At 45.2% G+C, this 25,908-nt stretch overlaps 1 protein-coding gene across 1 annotated transcript; it reads right to left on the minus strand.

Annotated features, from left to right (window-relative positions):
• Nucleotides 1–5,417: 5,417 nt before the first annotated feature.
• Nucleotides 5,418–14,424, minus strand: LOC122931309 (olfactory receptor 52K2-like). The gene is made up of 2 exons (XM_044285374.1): nt 13,497–14,424; nt 5,418–5,584 (listed from the first exon to the last, which is right to left on the minus strand). The coding sequence occupies exons 1-2, from the start codon at nt 14,410–14,412 to the stop codon at nt 5,418–5,420; spliced, it is 1,083 nt and encodes a 360-aa protein (XP_044141309.1). The 5' UTR covers nt 14,413–14,424.
• Between the last annotated feature and the right edge of the window lie 11,484 nt (nt 14,425–25,908).

A 25,908-nucleotide genomic window follows, 5' to 3' on the forward strand; every position in this document is an offset into this window, starting at 1 on the left:
GGCTTTGCTTTTTGCCTGCACCAAATTTATGAACTGGTACATCTAATAATATATGTGACGTGAGTGTAATGTGATTTACACCTTTAGGTGTAAAAGAAGACCAGGGGATCTTCATTGTAGATTCATATTGAAGACATGAAAGTGATGAAGTGAATAGTGATGAGCGGCAGGGGCAATAATTGAATTCGCAATATTTGACTAATATTTGGGGCGAATATTCGTCATAATTTCGACAATTCACAATTATTTTCTTGATTGCGAAAATCTGCAATGTAATATGCGCATATTGCGTGCGCAATACAGGCGTGGGTCACTTTAGAATTTTTTTTCAAGCTGCTAGAAGTTTCCTGAGACTGGAGAAAATGGTTGGCACGGCAGAACATTACAATACTGTAGCTTTATATGCAGATAGAGGGCTCCAATATATTTCCAATTGCAAAAATCAGCAATTAATGATGCGCATATTTTTGTGCAATACATGCAACTTTACATTTTTGCAGGTCTGACTACACATTAGTGATTGGTGCACTAAGAATTGTTGTGACATCACAGCACTATGTATGTAGCATGTATGAATGTATGGACAGCAGAACCTATCACACTGCCTAACACCCTACACTATATCACCACCTAACCTACATATATCAAGATGAAAGACGGCACTCACCAAGAAAAGTCCAATTCTTACCTTATTATTCCATATCGGCATAAAAACATATAGGTGGACGGTAGGGGTGCACGATGACACAAAGGTGCTCACGTGCCTGTCTGGCATCCTGCACCCCTACCATCCGCCTATATGTTTTTATGCCGATGTGGAATAATAAAGTAAGAATTGGACTTTTCTTGGTGAGTGCCGTCTTTCATCTTGATATGAGTATTCTCATTGGACCTAATTGAGACTGAGCACCACTGAAGATTGTTGCGAGCCCCGGTGTCACCACCATAAGGAATGCTCCTTTAATGTCTGTGGAGGAGAGACGGAGTAGTGCCGTCCTATCTCTTGATCTACCTATGGTCACTATCTAAGTCACACTGACTATCGCCAACTAACTATCTATATTATATATATAAGCTAACTATCTATCTAATGTAATAACACAGGAAAGCACAGAGCTCAGCAATGTCACTGCTCTCTCAGAACTCCATAAAACAGCAGAACGTGGCTGCTGGGGAGGTTCTTATATAGTAAGGGGGAGGCAGCTTTCCTATTGGTTGCTAGGGATGTTGCTAAGCTCAGACAAAGACATTGCAGCCTTCTCATTGGCCCACAAGCAAGAAGGGAGGTTACTGCTGAAAAAAACAAATCTAGAATATTCACGAATACGAATATTTAGCGCTATATTCTACATATAAGTGGCGATATTTGTGATTAAAATTTGCGATTCGCGATCAACACTAGTAGTGAACAATAAAAAAGTGTTAAATACGTGTTAGACAAACCAGAATATGTCTCACACTTTACATTCTTCACAGTTGCCCCCTTTTGCTTTGATGCTTTGGACGAGGAGGAGGTGGATACGTGCCCAGTGTGAGAACCAGACTGACACAAACGTGGAGGTGTCAATAGGAGTGATCCACATGCTTTACCATGTAAAAGAACGAGGCAGGGATGGATGAAAAATCCCCTAAGTGGTAAGGAAGGGACTGCACCATGGGAGTTTGTTTGCACACAAGCGGATTACTGGATGTGTATTATTGTCTTGAGCATGAGAAACAGTAGCTATTGCAGCGTCCCACATATGTGTGTAAAAGGGACACTTTAACCATTTAAACATCTGCCTATTTAGTTAATGTATTTGCAATGTATGTTATTTCCTATTTATCAGGCTGCATTGTCATTGCAACTATTCACCCCTAGATGGTGCTGTCATTACTTGGACAGAATAGAAAGAAAGCAGTTAATCAGTGTGTGAAAGTCAGAGAGAGAAGAAGGAAGTTAATGGAGGGGAGAAACAGGCTTTATCCACGATGTATCTGCAATTTATTTCCTCCGGGATCAATCCTAGAGAGAACAAACTAAGAGTAGTTACAGCAGCTTAGCACTGAACAGTAAGTCTACGTCTAAATATAAAGCAAGCCTAGTGAAGGTTAGAGCTGCATCTGGCATATAGTTCCTGGACACGACTGGAGGATTAAAGGCCATAATTATCCTATTTCACTAGAACCTTCCGGGATATAGTGAACCTGAATACTTCAGGAGAGCATCCTACAAATAATGTCACAGAGAGTTTGCCTGCCACGAGGGAGAAACATTCTTCATGGATAGCTCAAGATAAGTAGACAACAGTATATTTAGTACCTGAGTGCTATGGAAAGTGTACTTAAAGTAAATCTAATTATTCTTTGCCTGTAAAGCTAAAGTACTAGAGAACTCCCTAACTGACAATTGCCGGACCTGTATTAAGGAATACCAGTCCAAATAATATCTGGATTATTACCTTTGATGTGTAAACCAACTGTACCAACTGTCCTGAGACCATTGATTCAGTAAATGTTCAACTGTTTGATTACAACTGACTCCTCATCATTTCTACTACTCTCAACATTCACACCTTACGATGCTGGCATCACGAACAACACAGGGGTCCAGCCACAAAAGCACCTTACACCTATACCATCAAGGGCACCTCAACTTCCATCTGGCTGGTGTTCCCTGCAATAGAGCGTGCGCCGGAGGATTTAGTGCTGTCTTCCTCATCACTGCACACCGGCCCAGGGAGGCTCTGCTAACCGTGAGTACAAACTACTACTACCCCCATCGGCCCACCGTCACCTGTTGCCCCAGCAGTCCGGTCCGCTGCACTAGTGATTATGATGACAAGGACCCTGGGCTGCTTGATGATGTTGCCTGGCTTCTAGTATGAAGCCGAGGAGAAGGAGGACAGTCTTGTTCCTATTTACTGATCAGTTTGCTTTTTCCTACTGGATCAGGTGATGGTGCCTCATGTGCTGTGGGTTAGCCATGATGTCTATGTTTGTGCTCAAATACCACTGCTTAATTTAGTCCTGCAGATCTTGCACACTGCTGTGGATAAAAATTGCTATGCAGAGGAGATGCCCTGGAGTTAGAAAAAATGCAAAGGAGAGCAGAAAGATTGACATCTAAAGGGGTTGGGGGTGGGGCGGGGCATGATTAACCTGTTCAAATATAGAAACGGACCATACAAAAAATATTAAGAGAAGCTATTTTGTGTTAAACCTCCTCAAAAAACAAGAGCCCACTCCCTGCGCCTGGAGAAAAAAAGATTCTGCCACAGTGTGGTTCACTGTGACACGGGTTGCTGTGTTTCTTTTTTTTTAAACAAATATCTGTTTATTGGTTTTCACAATAATCGAGTAATTATCATTTGGCAGAATACAGGTATATCAGAAAGCATCTTTAACAATATCTGAAGGTACAGAGAAAGTATACCGCTATACGTACAAGTACAAACCCTCAAATTATAACCATTCGGGGATCATAAATCATAAAGACAGGATCATATTACATTCATATGGCCCTATCTTGGGGCATAGCTAAGATGGCTAGGTATATAAAAACAAGATGTTTACCCCAGCTAGTTCTAGTGAGGATCGTTAATCTACGCACAACAAAACGAACGAACAAGCGGAGGTACATAACATCCTCCTAACTGCACTCAGATCGCAAGCAAGAATTAAGTCGCTAGTTTCACCTTAGCGGGATAAAAAATTGTAGGAATGTAAAAGTTAGCTTCCTCTCTAGTTTGGAAGACTCCACTGCCATGGCAGACCACTTCAATGAACGATACAACTCCAGAAATTCCAATCGTCTGATTCTGACAAAATGGTGGTAATCACCACGGAACTGATGCTAGCAAGTTTTAAAATAGGAGGTCTTTAACCTAATTGTGATGATGGTGTGGTATCAGTATATGATTGTAATAGTATACACATGTGTGAGCACACTAATATGTATGGGGTAGTATAGTCTGGGAACATATGACATTATTAGGGATTCCTATATTTCCTCCAAGGTCCCCATAATTGTAGAAACTTGGAATGAGATCTATTAGCCCAACTATTAAGTTCTTCCATGAGATACAGCTGGTCGACCTTAGCCTTCCATTGGGAGATGGAGGGAGGATCTGGACTAAGCCATCGCAGCGGTATAAGCGATCTTGCTGCTTGGACAAGCCATGTAGGGAGATCAAACGGTTTAGGAGTCCAGCCTTTAGCGGGCAGACACAGCAGAACGGCGGTTGCTGAAAGCTTAATGGAGGAGCCACATATCAGGTTGATTTCCTTTTCAATTTGAGTCCAGAAACTTATAATTAGCGGGCAAGACCAAAATATATGACCTAGTGTGCCTGTATCCTGAGAACAGCGCCAGCATGTATTCGTGTTTGATAAACCCATTTTGTGAAGTTTGCCAGGGTCGTTATACCATCTGACCATCGTTTTGTATGAATCTTCTTGGATTTTTACACACCTAGAGAAACCATGAGACCGTATGTGTATGTGGTCAATGTCCGCTTTGCTAAAGGACACTCCCAAATCATTTTCCCACTGTGCAATGTAGGCTGGTTGAATACTGAGTAGACCCCTTTGGTTAAACCCTCTATGGGGGGTTTAGGTTTACGGATTCCCCACAATCCCGCAAGTTGACAGTTGGTGAGCGTGTTTAACTCGATATCTGATCCTAAAATCCTGAAATGAGGGATACATAACTGCAACCACCTTTTCAGTTGGACCGCTTTGTAGTACAGCAGAGCGTCCGTGTGTACGGTTCCTGGTAAGTTTATCATACGCTATACAGGGTTTCTTACCTTTCCACAAAAAAGATGTAAATAAAGACCGAATGTGAGCAAAGAAGGAATTAGGCAAGTGAATAGGGACCATCTGCAGGAGGTACAAGAGTTGGGGCATAATATAGGTTTGCAGAAGATTTTTTCTGCCAAGCCAGGAGGCAAATGGGAGAGAAAGAGAATTCAATTGATCCTTGACTTTTTTCAGTAGGGGAACATAGTTAATAGAATACAGCTTCGTTGGTAAATTTGTGAGATAAATTCCCAGGTATTTTATTTTCTCCTTTTGCCATGTGAAGGGATAGGAGGTACGTAGCTTATGGACTTGAGAATTAGGGACGGTAATATTGAGAGCTTCCGATTTAGAGTAATTAATTTTAAAATTTGATAGTGTTCCAAATTGTTCAAATAGGGCCATTAAAGGGGGGAACGCTTGGGCGGGGTTTGTGATCAGGAGCAGAAGGTCATCCGCAAAGGCGGCGCATTTATGTTCAGTTTGGTTCGTTTTCAGTCCCTTTATCAGTGGATCATCTCTTATTGCCTGTAACAGAGTCTCCATAGTGATAATGAACAAAGTGGGGGACAATGGACACCCTTGGCGTGTGCCATTGCTTATGTTAAAAGGGGTGGATAAAGTGCCGTTGACCCTCACTCTGGCACTAGGTTGATGGTAGAGAGACATAATCGCTGTGATAAAGGGATGGGGTATATCAAATCTGTGAAGCGAGTTTTAATGGATTTGATGAATTGAGCGTCTTTCCTTTTCTTAATTAAGTGGGTCGTCAGTTTACTACCTCTGTCTCCATGTGCGTAATGTTTGAATTGTGCATATTGATATGCCTTGGCGCATCTGATATTGAGATGTTCTTTCAGCTTGTGGCGTAGGGTCACCAGGTCTTCCTGCATGACTTTCGCCTTGGATTGTTTTTGGATAGATTCCAAAGATGCAATTTGTGAAAGCAGGGAATTTAAGATTTTTTGTCTATCTTTTTTTACCCTGGTACCCAACGCCACAAACTTGCCTCTGATGAAGGCCTTATGCGCCTCCCACACTATGGTCTGGGAGGTGTCTGCTGGACTGTTGTCTTGAAAGTACAAGGCCAATTTTTTTGTAAGTTCTGTTAGGGATTGATCAGAGTCTAGCAACGTTTCATTTAGTCTCCAAGTCCATTCCCTGACTGGGAGAGAGGATAAGGACACGGATGCCGAAACTGGGGCATGGTCCGAAACCGTTATTGAGCCTATACTGGCTTTTTTAAGGGTATCTAGATGGTTGTTAGAAATAAAAATATAGTCAATTCTTTGGAAAGAGTGATGGACTTGCGAAAAATATGAGAAGTCTTTATCTGAGGGATTAAGAGCTCTCCAAGTATCCGTTAACTGATGTCTGGAAAGCAATTGTTGAATATTTCCTAGAGTCTTCTGCGACATAGCTGAGAGACCTCTAGAGGTATCCAGGACAGGGTTAAGGGATATATTCAGATCACCTCCCAACAATTTCAGACCTTCTGCAAAGTCTCTAAATTTATCTAGCGTAGTTTTGAGCCACTGATATTGGTTGCTGTTAGGAGCGTAAACGCACGCCAGTGATACAAGGGTGTGTCCAATCCTACCTTTCACGAATATGTATCTCCCCTCCTTGTCCGCTAGTGATAGAACAGGTTCAAAGGGTATATGTTTGGCTATAGCTATACTGACTCCCCTAGCCGCCTTCTTGTATGTGGAGTGAAACCATTTGTTGTAATGAGTATGTGGTAAGTTAGGAATTTTGTCAGTTTTTAGGTGTGTCTCTTGAAGAAAGCAAATGTCTGATTTGCTCTTCCTCAAAAGAGAGATTACCTGAGATCTCTTCTGAGGTGAGTTGAAACCTCTGACGTTGAAGGAGGTTGTGGTTATGGTTGCCATGACAATGGAGTTTGAGAGGGTGTGGATCTTTCAGAGTTGAGAATCCCTGGATCAATCTGCGATAAAGTGCGAACAAAAGGAACAACGAAAAAATCAGTAAATTCTGACAAGTTAACAATGTTAGGTCCTATCTTGATTACTCTAGCTACTGCTTGCGACTGGGACCTTTCTTCTCTGTATAGCAGAGAACGACCATCATGTTGGTCGCTATGCGTCATACAGAGGGGGTGTGCAGGGACAGAGGATTGAATCCAATGCCTGATCTGGCCCCGCCGACTCGTGCATATGGAAGGAAGACATGGTGAACATATTCCCAACTACATTTACTCCATAATGAATAAGTATTGAGTAGCTAAATAAAAATAATATCCTAATAGAGGGGAGGGAAAGGGATGAAGGGACTCAAGAAGGGGGGAAGGGTGATGAGGAAAGGGTAATGGGGGTAAGGGAATGGTAAGGGAGGGGGGATGGGGGGGAATAGGGTAACCAGCTTAAAGGCTATGAGTAATCTAGCAGTTAATACAACTACTTTAAACAGTAATTGAGGCAATGTTCAGCATTCTATCACAATAGTATTACAGTATATCTTGTCATTACACATGTCTAAATATGGATACATGAAGACACCTGAATGGCTGATTATGATGACACCCGTGTATGCTACTGGTCTTATACTACTAATAGGTGTCACAGTAAAACAGTGTTGTAGGAGACAGCATTCACTTTTTATAGAAAAAGGAGAGGAAAGCTCTAATTAGTAGTATGAGAACCTGAGTTCAGACACAGAGATGGTGATAAGAAGAGCAAAGGAATGAAGAGATGAGATTGAGGATTGATCAATCAGAGGAGAGAGAGAGACAAGAAGTAAGGTTATATAAAGATAGAAAGGTGATAAAAGAGCATTAAGAATAATAGGACATCACTCTGGTAGCGTGGTCCATGGCTGCACCGATGGAGAGAAGTAACCTGAGTGTAGAGGTAAGGTTAAGTAGCTTCACACTTCGGTAGTAAGATGTGGCTCCAGCTATCATTTGGAGCCAGTTAACCCTTCTGGAGCTAAAGCTGAAGCCCGGGCTCATCTTCTGTTTGATTTAGAATGTTTGTTCCATGCCGGAGTGGACCATGGCTCAAGACGTGGAAGCGGAAGAAGTTGCTTGACCGAACTGTCCATAGGCATCCAAGAGTCCATCGGGATGGGATCCATGTTAAGCAGGTTCCATGCCTCTGGTAAGTCCGATGGGGCTCTTATGGTGCAGCGTCTCCCCTCCTTGCTGAATGTGAGGCCAAATGGAAAGAGCCAGCGGTAAAGGATTTTCTGGTCTCTTAAATAATCCGTTAGGGGTTTCATGACTCTTCTTTCATATAATGTGGACGGGGCAATATCTTGGTACACAGAAATTTTCGTACCGTCGAATCGTAGCTCCTTTCTTTCTCTAGTCGCCTGCATCAGGGCCGCCGTGCTTCTGAAGCTAAGTAAGCCACATATAACATCACGTGGCGGCTCGTCCTTTTTCTGAACCGGGCGCAGGGATCTGTGGATCCTTTCTATCGTGACGCCTTGGGCTTTTTCTTCGCCAAGTAAGTCTTTGAACAGTTTTTCTGCAGCCGCTTGTAGTTCCGATGCGCCGACTGATTCTGGCAGACCTTTCCATCTTATATTTTTTCGTCTGATCCGATTCTCCTGGTCCTCTATTTGCAGTAAGGCATTGTTCAGAGAGTTTGTCTGGATTTCCAGGAGATCGGACACCGCAGAGGCCCGGTCTGTTAGCAGTGTCTGGTTGCCTTCCAGAGATTCGACTCTGTGGCCTAGCAATTTTACATCTTCCCTCATATCTCTCACCTCCTGTAATAGGGGTGCCATTGCTTGGGCTAGGGAGTCTTTTAGGAAGGATCTCGTGAGGAGAGAGTCATCCACTTCTGTGTGCTGCGGGTCGGCCTCATTTCTCCCTCCCGCTGCTTCTATGTATTCCTCCCCGTCCTCTTCTTCCGAGTCCTGTATAGAGGACTGGGTCGCCATTTTGTTCAGGCGTGCCGGTGAGAGCGCCAGCTTCTTTCTGATGAAACGGTCCATTTCTGTTTGACCCTTCTTATGTTTAGGGGTAGCCTGGTGGTCTCTAGGCTTGTCTCTCCCGATCTTGACCATTTCTGACTGCTTCTTGGTGTCTGTTCAATGAGAAGCACGAGTCTATGCGGCAGGAGCACTGTCTCAGATCTCCATCTCGCTCAGCGGTCAGGCTCCGCCCCCGGGTTGCTGTGTTTCTCACATTTATGCTCTGGCGTACTTGCTGTGGTGAATTCCATGTTGGCTGGTTGCCAGAGGTGGTGTGTAGTAACGGCACTGTTCTGTTGATGCATGTGTGTACTGTTCTGTTGATGCATGCTCCCCTCCCTGTTTGGTTCTTGTGGTGTTAATGGTCTGGTTTGGATGTGTCTGCTAGGTGGCCAGATGACCTCGTTATCCTGCTCTTCATATACCTGCGAGCTGTGGGTTTGGGGCCAGTCTGTCTCCAGCTTTGCTGGGTGTGGAAACTATGCAGACCTGGGGATATTCCTTTTGCCCTGTCTGTGTAGTCACCTAGCGAGACATCAAGGTCACTTTGTCCAGTTCTGTGTCATGTGTGCAGCTCTGTCTGATCACCCATGGACTAACTCTGCATGGGGAACAGTCATCTGCTAGTCCGAGTCTATGCCTTCGCTGAGAGGGCTCCTGGGTTCTCCGGGGGGAGGGCATCAAGTCTATGTGTGCATCTCTGCCTGTGCCCACCATGTGTTGTTCCGCATGGGGTCCAGGCGTCTGCTTGTCTGCCTGTCTGGGCAACTTTTCCTGTGACCCATGCATCCGGTCCACATGGGGTCCAGACATCTGCTTGTCTGCCAGTCTGGGCAGCTTTGCCTCTGACCCATGCATCCATTCCGCATGGGGTCCAGGCATCTACTTGTGTTCTGGTCCCCGTTTGTCTTGTCTGAACTGTATCCTGTGCGGATATTTTGGGGTTTCAGTTCGTGTGCCTGGATTCCAGTCCTTATGTTTGTCTTGACAACTGTTACTAGCACCCTCAGTCTCTGTAGGTAGGAGGCCAAGTGCACCAGGATTATCCTAGAGGTGTGACAAGTGAGCCCTCCGCTAAGTTCTTCCCCACGATCAGGGGCTCTGTGAACAAGGGGGCTCACTGAACTTCTGTCCTCTGGGTTTGGCCCCAAGTCAACCGGTGCACTTGGTTCGGTGGTATTTCCTGCCACTGGTCCCTTACCTGATGTTTTCTGCCATGTCTAGATCTCTGTGAATAAAGAATTTGTGTTGGTCGTTGCCTTGTCTGATTGCTTGCCCTGTGTTTGTTTGCCTGATATATGTTCTAGGGGTTGGTAGGACCCTTGCTAGAACATGACAGATTCAGTCATAAGAGGAGGGAATCATTCTTTACAGTAAAGGCTGTGAATCTCTGGGATAGCTGCATGAGCCGGTCACAGCAAATACAGGTTATGGTTTCAAAAAAGGTTTAGATGACTTTTTATTTCAAAATAATATTGAGGCTTACAACAATCTATAGAAATCTTGTTCTACACGCCCTTTCCCTTTGGCTCAACCTCTCCTTAAAAGGAAGATGCTCGTTGATCCAGGGATTTGTTCTGGAGTCCGGAAGATCATTTTTTTTCTTCCACTCGATCAATTCAGCTGGATTACAGATTGAACTTGATGGACTTTTCCAACCTTAACAACTATGTAACTATACTGTACAGAAGCCCCCGACCCTAACTACAGACACACAATGCACTAACTGCCCCCATTCTGTCCCTAATAATAAAACATGGCTTTTTACCTAGTATTTAAATACACCTAATAAATATATCTCCTTCACAAAACCTACACGGTCCCCCAAAATGTCTAGATAAGACACGTCATATAAGCATATAGGCTGATAGACCAACCAATATCCTCCCTCCTAATTGGCTGTTACGCTAACTGAGAAGCAATGTGGACAACCTGCCAGACGGGGCCTCATCCATTGTCATGTGATTCTTCATCTTCCCTGCTCTGTTTCCCTCACCGGATTACTGAAATGTAAATGTAAAATGGCGGGCACTGCGGGCACAACTAGTCCCCAAAAGATTGTCAAAACTTCGGATTTGTATGAAAGCAGAAATTTCATATTTGGAAGAATCTGATCCATTTAGAATAAATTCACCCCCTCCAATATTATATGTTATTATTAGTGGAGTTACATCGACTTATTACACATCAAGTATTGAAAGCAGAACACAAAGATGAAAACAGAAAAGTTATTAAAATTGTTCATGAAAATTATTCACATCAACAGCGCGATATCTTCCAGATCCGGGACTTCTTCGTGTGATAAGTGCACGAAACGGACAATCCGCCATGTCTGGGAATGATTCTCATAAATTATATAATGTACAATAGGAGTGATGAGAACCTGTCTGTACACAACATACAAATGGCATAAAGGTGGAGGACACACATGACAGCAAGCGGTAGGCGCTCGCTATGGGAATGCAGGGAGACTGGGAGAAGAGCACGTGGCAGGGATCTCCGGCACTCCAGCTTTATTATATATCTTATAACATGACATTTCAATAAAGATGGCGGTTTTATTGTGGTATTTTGGGTCTAGTAGCTTTTTCTTTTTAGTGATATGGTTAGGTACGATTTGACTGTGTATTTCTAAGTAGGACCTGACTGTTGGTCTATATCTATCAGAAAAATCTTCCCCATCGCTGTCCCCACACAATGGAAAAAAAAACAAGCAAACATGAGTTACAAGTTCCAAATATTCATTTCAAATGCTCCTTTTCATTTTCATGTATTTATTTAGTTATTATAGAATTCTTGTTTTTATATGATTTCTTTAAAAAGCAAAAATAAATTTTTTTAAAAATATATCAATTCATGCCTAGAGATGAGTAAAGTTATCAAAAATTTGATTCGTCTGCTTCACTGAAGTTCACAAAGAAATTTGATTCATTTTAACGAATGAGGCTACTTTCACATCTTTCCCTTTTCGCTATTGAGATCCGTCATAGGGGAGAAAAGGTTCTGTTTTGTCTCCATTCATTGTCGATGAACTAAACAAAAGGGAGTCATCAGAATTCATTCCGTTCCGTTTAGTTGCATCCCCATCGCGGACAGAAAAATGCTGCAAGCAGTGTTTTTCTGTCCGCAATGTGATAAGAAGCAAGGCGAGATCCGTTTTCTATTGTGTCCGTCGCCATTGACTTACATTGTACATTGTCTCGGACACAATAGAAAATGGATCTGTCCCCCGTTGACTTTCAGTGGAGTTCATGATGGATCCGTCTTGGCTATTTTAAAGATAATACAACCGGATAACAGATGCAGACGGTTGTATTATCAGTAACAGAAGAGTGTTTGCTGATCCCTGCCGGATCCAGAAAAAACGTTGGTGTGAAAGTAGCCTTACTTTGTCAAGAATCGCATTCCATTGTACGGTATGTAGCAGGTGCAATGACGATGAACGGCGATCAGCGACCCCCGGCATTGAACCCCTCAGATGCCGTGTTCAGTGCTTATTGCAGCTTCTGACAGTCACATTAAGGCCTTCAGGGGTTAAAAAAGATATACTCACCTCATCCATTTTCTCGCAGAGAAGCCATCGTTGCCATCTTGATTGAAGAAAACGTGTCAAATCTCGCCTGCACTGACATGATGATGTCACCGCACCTGGCCAGCGTGATGACGTGGTGATGTCAGAAGTAGGCACACGCGAGATTTGGTGTGTTTTTATCAATTAAGATGGCCGCAATGAAAGGATGAGGTGAGTATGTCTTTTTTTTTTTTTTAAGCCGTTCCAGGTAAAAATTGATTTGTTACCATGAAGTGCCCAAAAAAATTTGGCTTTTGCAAATTTAATTTTTCCGGCCGTGCCCATACTGTGGCCCACAAACAGAGTGTCCACAATATGTGGGCACCGGCCGTGTGCACCCCGCATTACGGATGCAGACCGATTCACTTTAATGGGTCCGCAATCCGGAAGGTGCGGTGCAGAACGGAGGCGCAGAACCCAATTTGAATGGGTCTGGATCCGTCTGCAGAATCCACATGGATGTCACCCGTGCTTTGGGGACTGCAAGTTGCGGTCCCCAATGCACAGAACGGCCGACCAACAGCCATGTGCATGAGCCCTAACTTCGATTCACTCAACACTATTCATGCCACATGGCTGCTTCATCCAATACATGTGACAGAGCGAGATCTGCTACTGAGGACATGTAATGAGGACCTGGGTCCACAGTTGCCAACCAGAATTATTTTTATTGGGACAACTTATCCGAAAATCACAAACAGCCAACATTCTTTTCATGGACAAAGTCGAAAACCATATTGAATGATAAAGATCACACATAGTGCATGCCTAAAACTCAACGTACTGATGAGAATTCATTACCAGCCTTTACTGTGAGCAGTAAAAAATGACCACTAAAACAATCCAGCCAAGTACCACCAACCTCCCAAAAACATATGGACACATCTATTGTTTTTCACTGACATAAGAAAAAAGTTTTATATTTTTTATGGACTGTCAAAAAAATTCTGGACGTTTAGCAATCCTGCTCAGGTGGCTGTATACAGTGTGTACATGAGGGGGCCCTGTTTAGGGCGGCAGTGTTAACATGCATCCCTGGTCAACAAAGAGCGCCCCACCTATCTGTATAACACATGACCACTTATGATCAATACTAAAAGAGGTTTGTAAATATCCTCATGAAGAAGGAAATGTCTATAAACCTCAGTTTTAACTATCAAGATCCACATAAAGTCTTATGTAACAGTGCGTGTAAAGAGATGGAGAGCTGCGGTGCGGATCTCCTGGGTCCTCACACCGTAGATGATGGGGTTTAGAGTTGGTGGGATGAGCAAGTAGAGGAAGGACAGCATGACATGGATGTATAGAGCTATATGACCTATCCTATGAGTCAGGAAGGAGAACAGTCCCAGGGTGTAGAACATTACGATGATACTAATGTGGGATGTGCACGTTCCAAAAGCTTTATTTTTAGAGTTTGCAGAAGAAAGCCTCAAAATTGTCCTCAATATAAAAACATAGGAAACGGCGATGGAGGACACATCAAACACAATGACTATCAAGACCACGGTCAAGCCATAGGCACTGTTGATGGTAGTGTCCGTACAGGCTAACTTCACGACGGCCATGTGGTCGCAGTAGGAGTGAGGGATGTGGAGAGACTGGCAGTATGGTAGTCTACTGGCCATCCACGGACATGGGGTCACTATCACGATACCTCTTATCACCAAGGACATTACTATTTTCACTATTAATGTGTTGGTTAAAGCACTTGTGTAATGCAGAGGATTACAGATAGCCATGTATCTATCAAAGGCCATTGCCATAAGGACTCCAGACTCTAAAGATGTGAAACAGTGGATGAAGAACATCTGTACAAGGCAAGATAAGAAAAAAATCTCATTGTGATTGAGCCAGAAGATACTGAGCATCTTCAGGCTAATGGAGCTCGAAAGAACCAAATCAGTGAGTGACAAAGTACTGAGGAAATAATACATGGGATTGTGGAGCCGTGGCTCCATCTTAATAAGGAGTAGCATCAGGAGATTCCCGGATATAGCTAAGACAAACATGATGAAGAGAGGGATCGATATCCACACATGAGATGACTCGAGGTCTGGGATCCCTCTCAGGATAAAAACCCTGGAGTAAATGCTGGAGACATTGATGGACGCCATGATTCAGCTGTAATCCAAATCAAATGCTGCGAGGAGTCTTCATCACAAACATGAACGTTCACTTGATTGACTTTTTTACATTGATATGAATTAAAATCTGATGAAATTACAAATCAACAAAAATTATGAGAAATAAAATATGTTTCATCTCTTCAATCTTCTGAGGCAATCTAGATGGATATGAGAGATAACTTTACAGTTGGCAGTCAAGATTGCATTGATGTTCATGTAAGGCCTTCAGAGGACCTTCCTATGAGGATTCTTTACATCACATAATATTTCAAGATGCAATTATTTTAGTGAACACTCACAACGCCAATAGATTCTTCACCCTATACAGACCATCACAGTTACTATATGGGGGAACAGACCGACGATTGGGAACAAACTTTCCAACAAACATTTTTGACATTGCCCCATGGTCAACATGCTATATCGTCCACTGGTGTTTGTAAATGCACATATTATTAGCCCATGCCAAAGGACCCTTAGACCCAATAACTACGGCCACATTGTATGCTCCACCTCAATAAAATAGAAGGTACGCCTGGTATATTGCAAACTTTAGTTATCTTTATATTTGACATACAGGTACAAAAACTCACATAGTGCAAGTCAGTGCCACAACATTTTGGGGGCATTCCCCTTTCCCTCAATAATTCTTAAATAAAATAAAAAAATCCTTAACAATAATGAGCAGTTGAAAATCCATCTTCCTCTGGGTTCTCACCTGTACAACGGGACTTGGTTTCTCTGGTTTTATGACTGATTTTATAGAGTCTTATCTACCTGCTCGGTACAGACGTTGCTTGTCTCCACAACTTGTGGTGATCCAGCCCGGAGACGGCTCATTTATACTTGCCGTAGCAGTGGAGTGCAGCTGAACGAACAGTCCTTATGGGCCCGGGTCCACTGGAGACACATGGGGTCTTAGGTCAATACCTCAGTACAGCTGTAAATTGATCCCTCAGCTGTGGCTGCAACTTCTAATAAACAAAATATTGAAGTCTCGAAAAATCCCGAGAAAATGCCCTGAATGATGTACAACTCAAGGAGCAGAGTTCTGTGTAGTGAAGATGTGTAAGGAGGAGGCTCCATAATGTCTGTGCCCGTTATACCATAATCATAGAGGTCACAGATACTGGAGGGTTAGACATGGATGGAGACATGATTACAACACACAACCTGAATCCGTCTCTACGAAGTCCATTTATCTCAATGTGCAGGATGGAGAGGTTCTTTCTTTATAACCACTTAGGCCTCTTACACGGGCGAGATTTCCGCACGGGTACAATGCGTGAGGTGAACGCATTGCACCCGCACTGAATCCGGACCAATTAAATTCTATGGGGCTGTTCACATGAGCGGTGATTTTCACGCATTACTTGTGCGTTGCATGAAAATCGCAGCATGCTCTATTTTGTGCGTTTTTCACATAGAAGTGAATGGGGCTGTGTGTAAATCGCAAGCATTCGCAAGCAAGTGCGGATGCGGTGCGATTTTCACACACGGTTGCTAGGAGACAATCGGGATGGGGACCCGATCATTATTATTTTCCCTTATAACATGGTTATAAGGGAAAATAATAGCATTCTTAATACAGAATGCATAGTACAATAGGGCTGGAGGGGTTAAAAAAATGAAATAAAATAATTTAACTCACCTTAATCCACTTGCTTGCGCAGCCCGGCTTCTATTCTTTCTTCTTTCTTCAGGACCTGGTAAAGGACCTTTGATGACATCTCACTGCGCTCATTACATGGTCCATCACATGATCTTTTACCATAACGGACCATGTGATGAGCGCAGTGACGTCATCAAAGGTCCTATTCCTGTGCACAGCAAAGATGAAGACAGAAGAGATGCCGGGCTGCGCGATCAAGTGGATTAAGGTGAGTTAAATTATTTTTTTATTTTTTTTAACCCCTCCAGCCCTATTGTACTATGCATTCTGTATTAAGAAAACTATTATTTTCCCTTATAACCAGGGTATAAGGGAAAATAATAAAATCTACACAACACTTAACCCAAACCCGAACTTCTGTGAAGAAGTCTGGGTTCGGGTTTTGGTACCAAACATGGCGATTTTTCTCCTGTGCGTGCAAAACGCATTAAACGCTTTGCACTCGCGGGGAAAAATTGTGCATTTTCACGCGACGCACCCGCATCTTATTCGGGCCAAAAATATGACGACCGTGTGAAAGAGGCCTTAAACTAGCACAAATCTCCATTATATGCATTCCCATTTTTTGGAGCCACCCAATCTAGTTGGCTTTACCAGAAGGGTACACATTGTTTTCCTTGTTCCCATGCATTTTAGACCTGACCCCAAACTGTGGCATTTCAGTCATAAGTGCGACCCACTAGAGAACATGACAAAATGAATACGGACCCCTAAATAATAGACGCTGGCTCTTTATGCAGAGTTTAGTCAAGTCCTGCCGTAAACCCTGAGTATAAGGACCCACCACCAGACCATCCTGTATGTACAGACCACAGACCAGACCGCCCCGTATATATATACTACAGACCGGACTCTCCTGTACACACAGACCTCAGGCCGGGCCCACCTGTATATACAGACCGCAGACCAGATACTACAGACCGGACTCTCCTGTACACACAGTCCTCAGACCGGGCCCACCTGTATATACAGACCGCAGACCAGATACTACAGACCGGACTCTCCTGTACACACAGACCTCAGACCGGGCCCACCTGTATATACAGACCGCAGACCAGATACTACAGACCGGACTCTCCTGTACACACAGACCTCAGACCGGGCCCACCTGTATATACAGACCGCAGACCAGATACTACAGACCGGACTCTCCTGTACACACAGACCTCAGACCGGGCCCACCTGTATATACAGAACGCAGACCAGATACTACAGACCGGACTCTCCTGTACACACAGACCTCAGACCGGGACCACCTGTATATACAGACCCCAGACCAGATACTACAAACCGGACTCTCCTGTACACACAGTCCTCAGACCGGGCCCACCTGTATATACAGACCCCAGACCAGATACTACAAACCGGACTCTCCTGTACACACAGACCTCAGACCGGGCCCACCTGTATATACAGACCCCAGACCAGATACTACAAACCGGACTCTCCTGTACACACAGACCTCAGACCGGGCCCACCTGTATGTACAGACCGCAGACCAGACCGCCCTGTATGTACAGACCGCAGACCAGACCGCCCTGTATATATATATACTACAAACCGGACTCTCCTGTACACACAGTCCTCAGACTGGGCCCACCTGTATATACAGAACGCAGACCAGATACTACAGACCGGACTCTCCTGTACACACAGACCTCAGACCGGGACCACCTGTATATACAGACCCCAGACCAGATACTACAAACCGGACTCTCCTGTACACACAGTCCTCAGACCGGGCCCACCTGTATATACAGACCCCAGACCAGATACTACAAACCGGACTCTCCTGTACACACAGACCTCAGACCGGGCCCACCTGTATATACAGACCGCAGACCAGACCGCCCTGTATGTACAGACCGCAGACCAGACCGCCCTGTATATATATATACTACAAACCGGACTCTCCTGTACACACAGTCCTCAGACCGGGCCCACCTGTATATACAGACCGCAGACCAGACCGCCCTGTATGTACAGACCGCAGACCAGACCGCCCTGTATATATATATACTACAAACCGGACTCTCCTGTACACACAGTCCTCAGACCGGGCCCACCTGTATATACAGACCGCAGACCAGACCGCCCTGTATGTACAGACCGCAGACCAGGCCTTACTATACAAACAGACCACAAACCAGCACTTTACACAGACCCCAATAAATCAATAAAAAATGTGATTCAGGTGCAAAACTATTCTACCTGAACCAACACTGCTGCAATCGGCCTGCAAACTGGTAGATGACATCCTAGGACTCTTTTTTTATTCTCCTATTTAAAAATTGGTAACAATTTACTCCCAACCCCCTTTTAAGCTCGGGAACACAATGACGGCAATATCAAATAATGTCAGACATACATAGCTATAGGCAAGGGCATGGTTGACAAACAGGCTATTTAACCCCTTCAGGAATTTGCAATTTTCCATTTTTGCTTTTGCGTTTTTTTTTTATGTTTGTTGTAGGAAGCTGGAAGAAAAATTCCAAATGGGGTGCAGGTGGGAAAAAATGAAATTTCACCACAGTTTTGGGGGTTTTGTTTTTACAATATTCCCTATGAGATAACCCTGACCTGTTCCCTTCATTCTCCATGTCAGTACGATTTTTATTCCCTGCCTTTCGAAAGCCAAAATTATTATACTTTTACTTTCACATAGACATTATATATTTTTTTTTTGCAGCAACGGGACTCTGCGAGCAAGCACAGGTAAGTATTTAGCTTTTAGTTTTTTTGTTTTTTTTCATTTTGTTTCTTTTATGTGCCAACTTTGGGGGACATGAGAGGGCCAGGGTGCACACAGGAGGACGTGTGGGGAGAAAATATGGTGGGATACTGTGTGGGGGAAAAATGTTTTAATTTTATTTTATGTGCCAAGTTGGGGGACATGAGGGGGGTGCACACAGGAGGACGTGTGGGGGGCGGGGGATATTGTGGGATACTGTGTGGGGGCAAATTATTATGGGAGGGATTACTATATGGGGGGAAATTACTATATAGGCAATGTGGGGGACACTACTGTGTGGGGGCAGTGTGGGGGACACTACTGTGTGGGGGCAGTGTGGGGGACACTACTGTGTGGGGGGCAGTGTGGGGGACACTACTGTGTGGGGGCAGTGTGGGGGACACTACTGTGTGGGGGGCAGTGTGGGGGACACTACTGTGTGGGGGCAGTGTGGGGGACACTACTGTGTGGGGGCAGTGTGGGGGACACTACTGTGTGGGGGGCAGTGTGGGGGACACTACTGTGTGGGGGCAGTGTGGGGGACACTACTGTGTGGGGGGCAGTGTGGGGGACACTACTGTGTGGGGGCAGTGTGGGGGACATTATTGTGTTGGGGGCAATGTGGGGGACACTACTGTGTGGGGGACGCTATTGTGTGGGGGACATTACTGTGTGGGGGAAAAATGTTTTAATTTTATTTTATGTGCCAAGTTGGGGGACATGAGGGGGGTGCACACAGGAGGACGTGTGGGGGGCGGGGGATATTGTGGGATACTGTGTGGGGGCAAATTATTATGGGAGGGATTACTATATGGGGGGAAATTACTATATAGGCAATGTGGGGGACACTACTGTGTGGGGGCAGTGTGGGGGACATTACTGTGTGGGGGCAGGGTGGGGGACACTACTGTGTGGGGGGCAGTGTGGGGGACACTACTGTGTGGGGGCAGTGTGGGGGACATTATTGTGTTGGGAGCAATGTGGGGGACACTACTGTGTGGGGGACGCTATTGTGTGGGGGACATTACTGTGTGGGGGCAGTGTGGGGGACACTACTGTGTGGGGGTCAGTGTGGGGGACACTACTGTGTGGGGAGCAGTGTGGGGGTCGCTATTGTGTGGGGGGCAGTGTGGGGGACGCTACTGTGGGGGAGGGCAGTGTTGTGGACACTACTGCCCGTAGCAGCCAATCAGATTCCACCTTTCATATTTGACAGCTCTTTTGGAAATTCAGTTCTACTTTACACCAGTTTGATAAATTACCCCAATTATGTCTATTAGGGTCACTATTTTTTCAGCAGTATAGTACCTGGAGCATTGGGGGAACAGCGGGCACAGTATTGGGGTGGCAGCAGGATGACACTGTGGGGACACCAGGATGGGGGGGGTTGATGGAAAAATGTTGAAATCTAACGTGTCTGTTACAAACTCTGTAGAGACGAGATGTGGCTGAAAGAATTTGTCATGGCGGAATAACGGAGGAGAAGAGGAAAGAGAAGGTCTACATGACAGGAGATGTCCCTGGATGTAAGAGGTATGTGGTCAAGTATTGGGGGGGTGCCAGAGAAATGACCCGCCCTGGGTGCCAAACACCCTGGGCAAGCCACTGCCTGTACCCTTCATTCTCTGGGTCAGTACAATTACAGTGATACCAGATTTAAATAGTTTTATGGGTTCTGTTTTTACAGTGTTCCCAATGAGATAAAACGGACCTGCTCTCTTCATTCTACGGTTGAGTGCGATTACAGTGATACCACAGTTGTATTGTTTTATAGGCTTTGTTTTTACGGTGTTCCCTATTAGATAAAACTGACCTGTTCTCTTCATTCTCCAGGTCAGTACGATTACAGTGATACCACATTTATATAGTTTTACAGCTTTTGTTTTTACAGCATTTCCTATGAGATAAAAATGACCTATTCCCATTCTCCGGGTCAATATAATTACAGTGATACCACATTTATATAGTTTTATGGGTTTTGTTTTTACAGCGTTCCCTATGAGATAAAACAGACCTGTTCTCTTCATTCTCCGGGTCAGTACGATTACAGAGATACCACATTTATTATTATTATTATTTATTATTTAAGCGCCATTCATTCCATAGCGCTGTACATATGATAAGCGGTGCACATACATAACACAGACAATTGTACTAATCATAAACAAGATGAGTTACAAACTGGTACAGAAGGAGAGAGGGCCCTGCCCGTGAGGGCTTACAATCTACATGGTACGGGAGAAGGACACAGTAGGTGCGGGTTGAGTTGGTCATGGCGGTATAGAGGCAGCAGGGTCACTGGTTGTAGGCTTGTCTGAAGAGGTGGGTTTTCAGGTTTCTTTTGTAGGATTCCACTGTAGGTGAGAGTCTGATATGTTGGGGGAGCGATTTCCAGAGTATGGGGGATGCACAGGAAAAATCTTGGAGTCGATTGTGGGAAGAGGCGATAAGAGGAGAGGAGAGAAGGAGGTCTTGTGAGGATCGGAGAGTGCGTGTGGGGATGTATCGGGAAAGTAGCTCAGAGATGTAGGGAGGGGACAGGTTATGGACGGCCTTGTATGTGTTTGTCAGTACTTTGAAGTGGATTCGTTGGGCAATGGGGAGCCAGTGAAGGGATTGGCAGAGGGGAGAGGCAGAGGAGTAATTAAGGTGAGAGGTGGATTAGTCGGGCAGCGGAGTTGAGGATAGATTGGAGGGGTGCGAGGGTGCTAGATGGAAGGCCACAGAGGAGAATGTTGCAGTAGTCTAGGCGGGAGATAATGAGGGCATGTACGAGCATTTTCGAAGATTCAAAGTTAAGGAAAGCGCGGATGCGGGAGATGTTTTTGAGTTGGAGGCGGCAGGTGGTGGAAAGGGCTTGGATGTGCGGTCGGAAAGAAAGGGCAGAATCTAAGGACACTCCAAGGCAGCGGGCTTTTTTGACTGGGGATAATGTGCAGCCATTGATCGTGATAGATAGGTCTGTTGGGGGGGGTTGAACAAGATGGGGGAAAGATTATGAATTCTGTCTTATCCATGTTATGTTTGAGAAAGCGAGAGGCGAAGAAGGATGATATAGAAGATAGACATTGTGGGATTCTTGATAGTGAGGTGGTGATGTCTGGACCAGAGAGGTAGATTTGTGTGTCATCAGCATAGGAGTGATACTGAAAGCCATGGGACTCTATGAGCTGTCCCAGGCCAAAAGTGTAGATTGAGAAGAGCAGGGGTCCTAGGACAGAGCCTTGCGGGACACCAACAGAGAGGGCATGAGACGAGGAGGTGGTGCGGGAGTGGGAGACGCTAAACGTCCGGTCTGTGAGGTATGATGTGATCCAGGAGAGAGCCAGGTCAGTGATGCCAAGAGATGAGAGAGTTTGCAACAGAAGGGTGTGGTCAACAGTGTCGAAGGCAGAGGACAGGTCAAGGAGAAGGAGGACAGAGTATTGTTTCTTGGTTTTGGCTGTCAGTAGGTCATTGGTGACTTTGGTAAGGGCAGTCTCGGTCGAGTGGTGGGTTCGGAAGCCGGATTGTAGGCGGTCAAAGAGGGAGCAGGAGGAGAGGTGGGAGGACATTTCAGAATGGACATGTTGTTCAAGTAGCTTTGAGGCATACTGAAGAAGTGATATGGGGCGATAACTGGACAAGGAAGATGGGTCAAGTGAAGGCTTTTTGAGGATGGGTGTAATGGTAGCATGTTTAAAAGCAGAGGGGAAGACACCAGAGTTTAGTGATAGATTGAAGAGATGAGTTAGGGCTGGGATAAACACTGGGGTGAGGTTAGGGATGAGGTGGGATGGGATCGGGTCAAGTGCACAGGTGGTGAGATGTGATCTGGAGAGTAGAGTGGAGAGTTTTTCTTCTGTAATGGTGGAGAAGCGGGTTTTAGGGGGAGAGGACCGAGCAGTTGTGTAGAGGGTCTGTGGGGACTGTGTAGTAAAGCTTTCTCTGATGTGGACTATCTTTTGTTTGAAATATTTGGCAAAGTCCTCAGCTGAGAAGAGAGGAGAGGGTGGGGGCGCTGGGGGGCGGAGAAGGGAGTTAAAAGTGCTAAAAAGTTGTTTAGGGCTGTGTGACAGGGAAGATATGAGAGATGAGAAGTAGGCCTGTTTTGCATCAGCGAGTGAGGATTTGAATATGAGAAGGGATTGCTTGTATGCAGTGAGATGATCTATAGAAGGGGATTTTTTCCATCGTCGCTCAGCAGCCCTGGAAGCTTGTCTGAGTTTCTTGGTCAGGTTGGTGTGCCAGGGTTGTCTGTTGATTTTCCGGATTTTGTTATGTGTGAGGGGGGCAACAGTGTCCAGAGCTGTACTTATTGTGGTGTTGTATAGGGTGGTAGCAGCTTCTGGGTCTTGGAGGCAACAGATGGTAGAGAGTGGGAGAAGAGAGTCAGAAAGCAAGCGAAAGTCGAGATGTTTAAAGTTCCTGCGGGGGTGTGCTGGTGTGTGGACCGGGGGGGCTACAGAAGAGACCAGTGAAGAGAAGGTGAGTAGGTTGTGGTCGGATAGGGGGAGAGGCGAGTTAGAAAGGTTAGATAGGGAGCAAAAGCGGGTAAAGATCAGATCCAGAGTGTGACCATCTCTGTGGGTGGGAGCTGAAGACCACTGTGATAGGCCGAAGGAGGAAGAGAGCGACAGGAGTTTAGAGGCGGCCGAGTGGCAGGTGTCAATAGGGATGTTGAAGTCACCCATGATGATAGTGGGAAGGCGGCAGAAAGAAAGTGTAGTAGCCAGGTGTTGAAGTGGTCAAGAAAGATGGTGGCTGGGCCTGGAGGGCGGTAAATGACTGCTACTTGAAGGTTGGAGGGAGAGTAGATGCGAACAGAGTGTAGTTCAAATGAAGTGAGCGTAATGGAGGGTGGCAGTGGAGTTGGGCTGTAGGAGCAGGTGTCTGATAGGAGAAGACCAACTCCTCCACCATGTTTGCAGCCGGGGCGGGGGGTGTGAGTGAATTGAAGTCCACTATAAAAGACTGCAGCAGGGGAGGAGGTGTCTGAGGGTGTCAGCCATGTTTCTGTGAGACCCAGAAAGGAAAGGTTTTGAGAGATAAACAGTTGGTGAATGTATAACAGTTTGTTACAGACGGAGCGTGCGTTCCATAATGCTCCTGCAAGAGAAACCAAAGGGGCAGGGGTCAGAGGAATGGTAATTAGGTTTGAGGGGTTGCAGGAATTTGTAGAAAGAGATTTGTAGTGGGACATGGAAGTGATAGTGGGGATTTGCTGAGGGGGTCCTGGATTTGGAGAGATATCACCAGCAGTAAGGAGAAGCAGAGAAAGTGTTAATAGGTGAGAATAAGAGAGGGCAGGAGGTGTATGTGTGTGTTTGAGAAGGAAGTGTTTTATGTTTGCAAACAGGTTTGTGCAAGCGAAGTGGTCAGATGAGAAGGTAAGATGGAAGAAGAGATGGATAGTTCCTTGCTGGGTGAATGGATGTGGGGGCATTTCAGGAGGTTGTGGAAAAGTAGGAAGAGTAAGAGGAAAAATTTAAACATTGTTAGCATTGACCATGTCTGGAATTACCTGTGGTCCCTTCTGGTCACATTCTGGTATAATTCAGTCTGTGCACTTAAGGAGTTGCACTTGAGAGATGTAGCATTTGTTTTTACAGTGCTCCCTATTAGATAAAACTGACCTGTTCCCTTCATTCTCCGGGTCAGTACGATTACAGAGATACCACATTTATATAGTTTTATGGGATTTGTTTTTCCAGCGTTCCCTATGAGATAAAACTTACCTGTTCCCTTCATTCTCCGGGTCAGTACGATTACAGAGATACCACATTTATATAGTTTTATGGGATTTGTTTTTCCAGCGTTCCCTATGAGATAAAACTTACCTGTTCCTTTCATTCTCCGGGGCAGTACGATTACAGTTTCCAGGCGTAAAATATAGTAAATGTGTCGGGCCTGATGTTCTGGCCCAGCCCCCACCACACCTCAGTCATTCCATTGTCACTCCCAAGTGGTGATAATGGAGGAAAAATGCCCGTGCAACAAATTATTGTCTAACGGATATTTAAAAAGTCACAAAACGGGGTCTTACACATTTTTTTAGACCAAAAACTAGTTTCTCACCAATCGCAAGTATTGACCTCTCGGTATTCCCTTTCTGAGGGGATACAGGTGGCTACTTTCCCACCTCAGGAGGGAATTTGTCGAGGTTGGCTTCCGATATATGGATGTCTCTAGACAACCCATATAATTTATGCTCACTCTGTTGTCAAGAAAGGGGAGTTTTGATGGAGGCGATCGGGCCGTGCGTCATGAGCCTAGGGGTTGCTATGCAACTAGCAACGCTCAGACGCAGGCCCTGACCTCACTTCCGGTTAGCCCTCACCATGTGATTCTAGCTTCCGGTCCGGTGGAACGCACGCGAGCGGCGTGCGTTCCACATGGAGCAACAAGCATTCTGATGGACTCGGACAGGTGAGGCAAGTAATCATGGGGGGCGTACAGGGCTGCCATCAGAAATTTTGGGGCCCCTTACACAGCTCAAGGCCTGGGCCCCCCCTCCTACCCCGCCCCTTTAGAATCTGTCCTGACTCCACCTCCCCTCCACCCCCAAGGACCTACCCCCAATTTCATTATTTTTTTACAACTACAAAGACAGTAAAAAATGATAATCAGCGATTTCAGTAAGGAATTAATTTTTGACCAAATAATATGAAGCCGCTACCACGACAAGGTCGACTCTTAAGCAGGACCCTCCACTAACACTAACTGCACTACCTGTTCTCATCTGCCCAGCAATCTTCCCCTGGCACATTTAAGAAAAAACACCTTAAAAGCACAAGGTTTACTGTTACAGTGTTATGGGGGGATCTGTGGATGACCTACTGTTATGGGGGGAATCTGTGGAGGACTTACTGTTATGGGGGGAATCTGTGGATGACTTACTGTTATGGGGGGAATCTGTGGATGACACACTGTTATGGGGGGAATCTGTGGATGACACACTGTTATGGGGGGAATCTGTGGATGACACACTGTTATGGGGGGATCTGTGGATGACACACTGTTATGGGGGGATCTGTGGATGACACACTGTTATGGGGGGATCTGTGGATGACACACTGTTATGGGGGGGATCTGTGGATGA

The sequence above is a fragment of the Bufo gargarizans genome, chromosome 3, assembly GCF_014858855.1.
Source record: "Bufo gargarizans isolate SCDJY-AF-19 chromosome 3, ASM1485885v1, whole genome shotgun sequence".
Taxonomy (NCBI): Eukaryota; Metazoa; Chordata; class Amphibia; order Anura; family Bufonidae; genus Bufo; species Bufo gargarizans.

Excerpts from the sequence above, each read along its gene's own strand:
- LOC122931309 (XM_044285374.1), bottom strand. The coding sequence starts at position 14,412 with ATGGCGTCCATCAATGTCTCCAGCATTTACTCCAGGGTTTTTATCCTG. Across the intron at positions 5,585-13,496 it reads GATCCGCACCGCAGCTCTCC|ATTACGCACATGGAGACAGA; the intron begins ATCTCTTTACAC and ends CACAATTCAAAC.